This window comes from Acanthopagrus latus, chromosome 8 (genome assembly GCF_904848185.1).
Source record: "Acanthopagrus latus isolate v.2019 chromosome 8, fAcaLat1.1, whole genome shotgun sequence".
NCBI classification, from domain to species: Eukaryota; Metazoa; Chordata; class Actinopteri; order Spariformes; family Sparidae; genus Acanthopagrus; species Acanthopagrus latus.
The window spans coordinates 111252-122500 of record NC_051046.1 but is presented as its reverse complement, the minus strand read 5'-3'; the positions used below and the strand labels follow the sequence as shown (position 1 = coordinate 122500).

Sequence of the window (11249 nt, the reverse complement as noted above, 5' to 3'; positions counted from 1 at the left end):
CTGATACTGACACTGCCTCCGGTTACAAACAGCTGTTTGTGTAGTGAACACACCTCACTCTCCACAGCCACCGTCACCTCCTTCTTCAAAGTCTCCCAGGACACATCAGTGATCCTCTCTGAGCCTCTGCGGTAGATCTGAAACACACAGATACACACCAGGTCACTATGACTGTGTGTGTGCTTGTGCTCCAAACAGGTGGGAGGTCCACCATTTCTCTCCTTCCTGTTTGTTCACATTTGGCTGTCAATACTTCTCGGCTGCCATGACGGCAGCGAGTGGAACAAGCTACTGCTAATGTGAGTTGTTCAAAAACTTTCTTTTTAGTGCACAAACAATGTTCTCAATGCTGGTGTTCATGTGTAGAGACCCTGGTGATACTACCAGCAAAGTTTCATGTTCTGTTGAGCCTTCTTAACATTTTAAAAATAGAGATTTTGATGCTGTCGTAAAAGTACCCCAGAAGTTCATTGAAAATTAACTTGCCCAAAAAACGAAACAACGGTAAATCTTAAAAGTGCCTCTTTCATTATGATTATGCTTTTACACGAAGGTTTGACTCACATACATTCACAAAAAAAAAGCCTTGGTTGCATTTTGCCGAGAGTTTCACTTTAACTACAGCAGGTTGTCTCTCACCTGTAGAGCTTTCACTATGGCTGAAGCTGTGAAGCGTAGAGGAGAGAAGAGAACCTCCAGGTATGTCTCCTGTTAATATAAACACACAGTATTATAAACATGATGAGTGAATAGTGAGAGTTCAGTTCCCATGACAACACACTTGATCTCCTGGATATAGTCAATCAATTTAGTATTTCAAAACTTCCATCCATCCATCCATCCATCCATCTTCTTCCGCTTTATCCGGTACCGGGTCGCGGGGGCAGCTGTCTGAGAAGGGACACCCAGACTTCCCTCACTCCGGACACTTCCTCCAGCTCTTCTGGGAGGATCCCAAGGCGTTCCCAGGCCAGCTGGGCGACATAGTCGCTCCAGCGTGTCCTGGGTCTTCCCCGAGGTCTCCTCCCAGCGGGACATGCCAGGAACTCCTCCCGAGGAAGGCGTCCCGGGGGCATCCGAAACAGATGCCCGAGCCACCTCAACTGGCTCCTCTCGATGTGGAGGAGCAACGGCTCTACTCCGAGCTCCTCCCGGGTGACAGAGCTCCTCACCCTATCTCTAAGGGAGCGCCCTGCCACCCTGCGGAGGAAACTCATTTCAGCCGCTTGTATCCGGGATCTTATTCTTTCGGTCATGACCCAAAGTTCATGACCATAGGTGAGGGTAGGAACGTAGACTGACCGGTAAATCGAGAGCTTCGCCTTTCGACTCAGCTCTCTCTTCACCACGACAGACCGGTATAACGACCGCATTACTGCGGCCGCCGCACCGATCCGCCTGTCAATCTCACGCTCCATCCTTCCCTCACTCGTGAACAAGACCCCAAGATACTTGAACTCCTCCACCTGAAGCAGTAGCTCTCCCCCAACCCGGAGGGGACAAGCCACCTTTTTCCGGTCGAGAACCATGGCCTCGGATTTGGAGGTGCTGATTCTCATCCCAGCCGCTTCACACTCGGCTGCAAACCGCCCCAGGACATGCTGGAGGTCCCGGCCCGAAGGAGCCAACAAGACCACATCATCCGCAAAAAGCAGAGATGAAATCCTGTGGCTCCCGAACCAGATCCCCTCCGGCCTGTGGCTGCGCCTAGAAATTCTGTCCATGAAAATAATGAACAGAACCGGTGACAAAGGGCAGCCCTGCCGGAGTCCAACATGCACCAGGAACAGGTCTGACTTACTGCCGGCAATGCGAACCAGGCTCCTGCTCCGCTCGTACAGGGACCGTACGGCCCTTAACAGAGGGCCCCCAACCCCGTACTCTCGGAGCACCTCCCACAGAATGCCACGAGGGACACGGTCGAATGCCTTCTCCAAGTCCACAAAACACATGTGGACTGGTTGGGCAAACTCCCATGAACCCTCGAGCACCCTGCGGAGGGTATGGAGCTGGTCCAGTGTTCCGCGGCCCGGACGAAAACCGCATTGTTCCTCCTGGATCCGAGGTTCGACTATCGGCCGAATTCTCCTCTCCAGTACCCTGGAATAGACTTTCCCAGGGAGGCTGAGGAGTGTGATCCCCCGATAGTTGGAACACACCCTCCGGTCCCCCTTTTTAAATAGGGGGACCACCACCCCGGTCTGCCAGTCCAGAGGCACTGTCCCTGACTGCCATGCAATGTTGCAGAGACGTGTCAACCAAGACAGCCCTACAACATCCAGAGACTTGAGGTACTCAGGGCGGATCTCATCCACCCCCGGTGCTTTGCCACTGAGGAGCTTCCCAACTACCTCAGTGACTTCAGCTTGGGTGATGAATGAGTCAACCTCTGAGTCCTCAGCCCCTGCTTCTCGAAGTATTCCTTCCACCGCCCGACAATATCCCCAGTCGAGGTCAACAGATCCCCACCCCCACCATAAAGAGTGTTGGTGGAGAACTGCTTCCCCCTCCTGAGGCGCTGGATGGTTTGCCAGAATTTCCTCGAGGCTGACCGATAGTCCTCCTCCATGGCCTCTCCGAACTTTTCCCAGACCCGAGTTTTTGCTTCCGCGACTGCCCGTGCTGCTGCTCGCCTGGCCCGCCGGTACCCGTCAGCTGCTTCAGGAGTCCCCCGGGCCAACCAGGCCCGGTAGGACTCCTTCAGCTTGACAGCATCCCTTACTTCCGGAGTCCACCACCGGGTTCGGGGATTGCCGCCACGACAGGCACCGGAGACCCTACGGCCACAGCTCCGGACAGCCGCATCAACAATAGAAGTGGAGAACATGGTCCATTCGGACTCAATGTCCCCAGCCTCCCTCGGGATCAGGTCCAAGCTCTCCCGGAGGTGGGAGTTAAAGACCTCTTTGACAGAGGGTTCTGCCAGACGTTCCCAGCAGACCCTCACAATACGTTTAGGTCTCCCAGGTCTGTCCAGCTTCCTCCCCTGCCAACGGATCCGACTCACCACCAGGTGGTGATCAGTTGACAGCTCAGCCCCTCTCTTCACCCGAGTGTCCAAGACATACGGCCGGAGGCCAGATGACACGACCACAAAGTCGATCATTGACCTCCGGCCTAGGGTGTCCTGGTGCCATGTGCACATATGGACACCCTTATGCTTGAACATGGTGTTCGTTATGGACAAACCGTGACTAGCACAGAAGTCCAATAACAAAACACCACTCTGGTTCAGATCGGGGAGGCCGTTCCTCCCAATCACACCCCTCTAGGTAACACTGTCACTGCCCACGTGAGCGTTGAAGTCCCCCAGAAGAACGACAGAGTCCCCGGTTGGTGCACTCTCCAGTACCCCTCCCAGGGACTCCAAGAAGGCCGGGTACTCTGCACTGCTGTTCGGCCCATAAGTCGCAACAACAGTGAGAGACCTATCCCCGGCCCGAAGGCGCAGGGAAACGACCCTCTCGTTCACTGGGGTAAACTCCAACACATGGCGGCTGAGCCGAGGAGCTATAAGCAAGCCCACACCAGCTCGCCGCCTCTCACCGCGGGCAACTCCAGAATAGAAGAGAGTCCAGCCTCTCTCAAGGAGTTCAGTTCCAGAGCCCAGACTGTGCATAGAGGAGAGCCCTAGTCTAGATCTCTAGTCGGTACCGCTCAACCTCTCGCACCAGCTCAGGCGCTTTCCCCCCCAGTGAGGTGACATTCCATGTCCCCATGGCTAGAGTCACCATCCAGGGATTGGGTCGCCGGGGCCCCCGCCCACGACCGCCACCCAAATCACACGGCACCTGCCCCTTCTGGACCCTCCTGCGAGTGGTGAGCCCACAGGAGGGCGGGACCACGTCGGTCCCATGGACCCGGCCACCAGGCGCTCGCCTGCGAGCCCCAACCCCAGGCCTGGCTCCAGGGTGGGGCCCCGGTGACGCCGATCCGGGCGACGTACGCGTCCTCGTTTTAATCACTATCATTGGGGGCTTTTGAACCGATCTTAGTCTGACCTGTCACCTAGGACCTGTTTGCCTTGGGAGACCCTACCAGGGGCATTAAGCCCTGGACAACATAGCTCCTAGGATCATTCAGGTGCTCAAACTCCTCCACCACGATACGGTGCCGGTTCAAAACTTTGTTTTTAATAATTTCCTGTTTTTCCTGTAATTTTTTTTTCACATTAATACATTTTGTTTTTATTAAACTGTATTGAATACATTTATTACATTACATGTCTTCAACATAAACATTACTAAATGTCAGATTAGAGTTTCTCACTTCATCTCCAAGCGCTGAGCAACCAGCCGCTCACACTATTCTTTGTTCTGGATGTTTATCTGTTTCTCTAAACACTTTGTTGGTCTGTGTAGTCTGACAGTCTAATTCTCTTCTGTTGATCATCACGGGGAAGGTGACAGCAACAGTTCAGTTCGCTGTGCTTCATGCAGATGTGGCTGAATGGATTATACCAGACAGGCTGACTGAACCAACTGCCAGTGTGAGCAGGAGGAGGGAGACAGAGTCCTGCTGTCTTATTAACGATCAGTGGTGTAATCCTGCACATGTAACTATGAGGCAATATCCCTGATATTAAACCGATGGCTACAGAAGACAGAGGCCTTACTATCTGCCATGGAAGTTCTTGCACACTAATGGTGTCACTGTTTATATTCCACCATCTGCTGCAAAACAGAACTGTTCCAGGAGACTACAGGGACCGTACAGCACACATCTGTTTCTATCAGGACAACAGTGTACACCCCTAAAAGTCTGCTGCTTAATAACAAGTAACTGCTGAAGAAGACACTCCATTTATGAATGAAGACACGTTATTGATCTAAACATGTCACATGTTACAAAGACACTAAACAGGAACAATATAGGCTACTTCTTTATCCCCGTGGAGAAAGTCCCCAGACTCCCTTAACAAATGTGTCAGTTTAGTGAGTTGTTGAGTTGGAGACACTTTATAAACTCTGTGAAACTCTGTCTCTGACTCATTCTGCATTATTTGGACCTTCTTGTTAATTCAGCTGATGTTCTACACAAACTTCTTTCTGTCTTTGGGTAGAAACATGAAGTCTGTTTGTCTCACTGATGGACGGGTTTGTTTCATATAGAGCAGGAAGTGACATCACATCACAGGTGGTCACTCAGATGCGGTTAATGTAGCTATGAGCTGACAGATTGAGAGCTGAACACTGATCAATTACACTTACTCTGGGGTCCTGGTCCACTCCGATGTGGACTTCTTCCTCAGGCGGAGGCTGAACAAACACTTGGTTCCACTGACCAGCTGTGTTACTGCAACACACACATACGCACACACAGTTACAAACAGACATCTGTAAAGGTGTATAATAACGCTACATTCAGACAGATTCAGGGGACAGGAGGAGTAGGGGAGTTAAGTGTGAATGTTATCCAGTCGTAGAAAGGGAACACGAAGTGGAACACCTTCCTTCAGAGAGGGGCTGGGGACATAAACCCAGTATTAAACAGCCCCGGGATCACTTATTAAAGACTGTAGCATTGATAAGCTATCTTATCTGTTCTGCCGTCAGAGAAATTAAGACTCTCTACTTCAATGTACATTCATTGGTCAAATGCAGAAAAGATCTCTGGGACTACTCACTGTTCAAAGTTGATGTATTTGACCACAGTGGTATTGGAATCGTCCACCCAGACGCCCCAAATGTCAGTGGAAGTAAGAGCAAAATCCACCAGAGTCTCCTGATGACAGATGCAATCACACAAACAATATTTTAATTCATTATTCATCACATGATGTACATGTTGGATGATAAATAACAATGATCAGAAACCTGCGTGGTGAAGAGAGACGAGATGTGATCTAGGCTGTAGCGGTTGTTGTCGGTGGCAACCAGCTGCAGGACGGTGAACTGTCCTCTCTGAGGGACAGCCAGGTAGACACACAGACAGAGGCCAGTGGTGGAGGAGAAGGCCAGTCTCAGACGATGACCCTGACCTGACAAACGCTTCACTCCTTTACAGGCCGGCATGTACTCCAACATGTCAGCCTCCAGCAGACATGCCTGCTCCTGGAATGAGGATTTCATGATGCAGTGTTAGTCTGTGCCTGAGCCTCATCTGTATGACTGATATTGTGTGAGGTCTCACCCTGAAGGACCACATACGCAGCTTGTGATCCTGACAGAGTGCGAAGATGAAGGAGTCTTCTTCCAGCTCTCTGACAGCCATACTGAGCACCAGGTCAGCTGGACTCTGCTCCCCACGAATTGCTGTGGGCATCCAGCCAGACAACCTCCACATCATGGAGCTCCTCTTCAGCTCCAGCACCGACACACTGCCTGCCCCGCCCCCCCGCACACAGAGTCATTATAATTGTCTTCTTACTGATCGTGAACAGCAGGAATCAGTCACTGGTAACTGGTTTAATGTACATGCGAGTGCAGTTTCAAGACAGACTGAGACCACTGTGTTACCCTGTGTGTCGTGCGGTGGCAGTGTGACCACCATGATGCCTCCAGCGGGTGAAGCGAGAGCATAGTGAGCCTCTCCAGACTGACTGAGCCAGGCTGTGGAGGTGATAGGACTCCCAGTCTGGACCACTGAGCTGGGGATGACGGCACTGTGAGAGGAGTCCTGCACACTCAGTTTCATCACATCAGTGAAAATTGACTGCATGTGAAGCTCTGTCACCAGCTCCTGGAGATGGTTGACAGGGACACATCTGTTAGTTTTCTATTGTGATCTACATCTTTAACCCCATCTGTTCCAGTATTATATACTCACACTCCGGTACATGCGGGAGGGGTGGGGTAGCACCAGTCTGTGGATGCTCTGATTGGTGCAGACAAGGATGATGACATTGTTGAGTGTCTCCTGGATGATGACTCCTCCAGGAAGAACAGTGCAGTGGCTGAACTTGAGTTTGACAGCGTTGTTAAGCAGGTTGGTGTCCAGAGACTGCTCCACCAGCTGCACCGTGTCACCTGATGTGGACCTGCATGCAGTCACGGTGCGAATACACAAACACACAATGGTGAGGACCCGTTAGTGAACAGAATGATGTTATTCTCCGATACAGTGGATGGCAGAGTGGTTGTTAGTCCACCGGTAAAACCAACAAAGAAAAGGAGGAGGACTATTTAATGCAGTTGGCTTGACCGTAACCCATCCAAGTTAGCTCAGCACAAAACAGGAAGTTAGATGACTCTGCTGATGGAAGTCTTGAGTGCGTATGCAGTATGTATCATACAAACACAAAGCACAATGCCACTCGTCTCTGATGGGAACCAAACGTGCACTGACCAGAGACGCCTCCCCAGTGAGTTTTACTGCGTTACTCGTTTTTTTTTGGCAACAACATAAAATACAGTTTAAATAACCTGCAGACTGGCTGCCTGATACTTTCTGCTTCTTTACTAAATTAATTTATGGGTGTCTCTTCTTTGAATTTAGTGAGGTAAGATTTTAAGAGAACAAACTGTTCTTAATGCAAGGCAACATGTGTGGATAAAAGATGTTTCTTAGCTTTATTTTACTTGCAGCAAATTTAAAATGATGTGTGTTGACTGTGATACTTCAAAGTGACTGAGCTCAAATTGTAAGTGATTAATAATTCATGTCACAGTGAGGCAGGACCTTCACGAGGAACGTCTGCAGGAAACACGAGTGGATGTTACTGACCAGTGAATGAATCTGTTACTGGTGACAGACAACAGCTTCCCACTCTCCTCATAATGAAAGGCTCCAGCACTGTCAGGAAACTTCACACCACCTGGAAGAGCACTCAGACCTGTACACAGGAAACACATTAATATCATCAGCTGTGTGTACAGAGGAGCTCAACACAGAGCGAGCACGAGGAGGAGGACCAGATCAGGAGACCGCTGTGGAGAAAACTACAAGAGATCAAACATTGACGTCCAATTATCGAACTTTTGGTTCCTGAGCAGCAAATGTTAAACAAGACTGATTAAAATTCATCTTTGATAAACAGATTAATTTATAAAGGGATGGGTTCAGATCCTGTTTCTGTCAACTAAGAACCCTAACCCCTAACCCAATATCAAACTATTTATTAGCATTTATTATCCAAACGCTCTCTGTCTGTTTCACTGTTCACCATCCCGAGTGGCTCTTCTGTGACTTAGATCCAGCTGCTCAAAATGCAGCTGAAATGATCTGAAAATGTAGTGGTGGTAGTGGTGACGACTAGGGGTGGAACGGTTCACAAAATCCACGGTTTGGTTCATATCACGGTTTTGTGGTCTCGGTTTTCGGTTCGGTATACACTGATCGTTATGTCTGGTATAGTCAGGTTAAAACTGAAAGAATGAAGCAGTCTGACATTTGCTACATTATTGTGACAGTCTTAAGTTAAAAGCAGGTGGATTCTGGCACTGCAGGAGAGGTGATATTGCTAGTTCCAACATGCTTTTCATTTATTTGGCAAAGAAAGTTATCTTTAATAAATTCTAAGTACAAATAGTTATTCACTGTCACTAATGTAATGTAATGTAATGGGCAGTCACAGTCAGGAAACTTTCAGTAGCCCTGGAGTAGAGCCGGTAAATATGGTTCTTTTTAAGGATTCAAGTCATTATGAGTCACTCACTAAACTGAACCGGGTTGTGCAAGTCACTTGGGTCACTTGAGTCAGTATTGCCTAATCACCATGGAAACTCTGTCCTAGCCCATTGTCTCTTAACCAATAACGTAGTAAAAAAAACACAATGCAGTAAAACATTATATACATGACTGACGACTCATTGATGACTCATTATATTGTTTTTCTTTAAAGTCCTTACAAATACCTAGTTTGAATATTTACTAACATAATGATGCATTATTTATCATCAATAGTAGATGATGAATACTGTGTTGTGTACTTTTGATCACTGATTTCCTTACTGATGTCTGTAATATGGCTTTCTCAGATTTACTTTGTTCTCTTGCTAGAAAATCTGCCTTGCAAAGTTTACCATTATTATCCTTACATTTTCAGCCTGTAAATCTCATTTAATGTTTATATTCTTCTTTTTTTGTCCAGAAAATGCAGTTAAAGATAATGCAAGAGTTAAACGGGCAACAGGAATTTGCAAACAGATGGTTGGCACAGGATCCCTCCATCCAAACGGCAGTGTGATTGGGGCTAATGTCAGCTGACTGTTTCATGGTGAATTTGTCTGACGATGTTTGCCTTCTGTGATGTTTGTTATTGCTTTAACCTGGTTATGTGTTGCCCTGTCAACTATGAGAAACGGGGTTTTAGGTTCTCAAACATCACATTATGCGCCAGAAAATGCTTAACATCATGTGAGCACCCCATGTTCACAGGAACAGGAAGTCGCTCGTGTTAATCCTTGTTGTCGATTCTGAGGATTCTGATTGGCTTGCATGGCGTCATCCTTCTTCGTACGCTGCCACCCATAGGTTTGGCATAGTTATAATGGCGCTCGACGGCTTATCTAATGCGGGTTGATGTAAATGACAGCTTTTTTGAAAACGATGTTGTGTGCACGATGTCATTACTGACAGCGAAAGGGGGGAATATGTGTTTCTCTAAATACAGGCTATGTGTAAATGTGGCCTCAGTCTCAAAATCACCAAACCATAAACTAACTGTGATGTCACTGCAGCACAGAGGCTGGGCTGCTGACCGCCGGTGAAACAGGTACCAACTGGAGCTGTCATCGGCCAATCAGGAGAGAGGATTTACTTTACCTGATCTATGAGCAGGAGGCACGCTTCTCATTTGTGAGATCTGATGAGGAACTTCGACATTAACACCTGATTCTTACTTTTATAATGCTGTTGGATTAATAAGCCTCTGCGTCTAGCTGAGAGGAACACAGCTTGGTTCGTGTTCACAGAGTGTGAATACAAACAGCGGACTTGTGAATCTAAGACGATATATGATGTCATATGATATTATATTGCTGCTTCACGCTTCACTTTTTGACAGGTGAGCAATCCCGGCTACCAGCTAACTACTGTTAGCTGAAGCTAATGTGAGAGCAGGACACCTGCACACACAGGAGGGAGGAGGAGGTTAATAGCGTGCTAACAAGCTAATGACGGTATGTGTAACACGTTCGGGCTGGAGATTACTACGATTTCCGAACAAAGGAACAGCCACACGCTCCATCAGGGCCCGGTAACGCTACACCGGGCCACACCGCTAGCGTTACCGGACAGCGTGTTAACGGTGCTAACTGTTGTTAGCACATCATAGCAGTCGAGTGGAGAGGAGAGCAACACAGACAGAACACACAGAGCACAGAGCGGAAAGAGGCTGTGAGAAACTTTACCGAGGTTTACAGGCACTTCTCGGAATCTGTGCAGAGTTTCCCTCTCAAATCCACAGATTTCTATGAAGCTGCGCTCCAACACCGCCGCCATCTTCCCCTAATGGAACTGTGACGTCACCGGGAGAGAGTGCGCGCGCTTTCCTTTCAAACAGTTAAAGCGACAGGACACCGTCGTCACCATAGACATAAAGAGTAGACGCCGCGTCGAACGCTGCTGCCTGTTGGCGCTGATGAGAATTGGGGCGGCCATCTTGGGGCGGTCACCCGTTCCACTCAGTGTAATCTGTTCAGCCGGCGCGATTAGGTGTCAGCGCATTTTTTTTTTTTTGCTGTAAACGTCATACATTATAGCTATGACACAGGACACATGGGCCGGCGTATTTTATTAATTATAAATGGATTAACAGTAATAGAATATTCTGATGTATGATATATGTTATGTATGATATATCCGCCCCGTGAACTGATACGAGTCAATGGAGTGAACTTTGTAAAGCTCCTTCTACAAAGTGCTATAAGTTAATGCCTCTCATTTACACATTCACACACGTACAGATATATTCAGGTAACAGATACGAACCAAAAACAACGTCTGGAACGTTCTCTGATGATTATAAACATTAACTACTCCATATGTGTTTAGTATACGGGTCGCACCAAACCACAGGATGTATTTTTATGTTTTTACGAGTGTTTATAGCTGCCAATGTATGTAACGCTGTTACTGTGATGATACAGGCCGGTTAAATGTTTAATGTGTCTATAATAACCACATCCTGACATGTAATTGTGACATCTTTCTACCATATTGTCAACTTGTTTCATTAAATTTAAGTTTAAATATGGACAGCTGACTTCACAATATATGAATCAGAATCAGAAATACTTAATTGATGCCCAACGAGAAACTGCAGCGTTACAGATGCTCCCATTCAAAGTCAAGAATATGCAGAAAAA

General features: G+C 47.9%; 1 protein-coding gene across 1 annotated transcript in view; it reads right to left on the bottom strand.

The window, feature by feature from the left end:
* Positions 1-10447, bottom strand: part of nup160 (nucleoporin 160) — a 22729-nt gene extending 12282 nt beyond the window's left edge. Inside the window, exons 1-10 of the mRNA XM_037106427.1 lie at positions 10293-10447; positions 7666-7774; positions 6769-6979; positions 6459-6681; positions 6133-6323; positions 5817-6053; positions 5627-5724; positions 5211-5295; positions 640-708; positions 54-137 (exon numbers count right to left, since the gene is read on the bottom strand). Of these exons, the coding sequence (XP_036962322.1) occupies positions 54-137; positions 640-708; positions 5211-5295; positions 5627-5724; positions 5817-6053; positions 6133-6323; positions 6459-6681; positions 6769-6979; positions 7666-7774; positions 10293-10383 (1398 nt within the window). The 5' untranslated portion in view covers positions 10384-10447. The remainder of the gene's footprint in view (positions 1-53; positions 138-639; positions 709-5210; positions 5296-5626; positions 5725-5816; positions 6054-6132; positions 6324-6458; positions 6682-6768; positions 6980-7665; positions 7775-10292) is intronic.
* Positions 10448-11249: the final 802 nt, after the last annotated feature.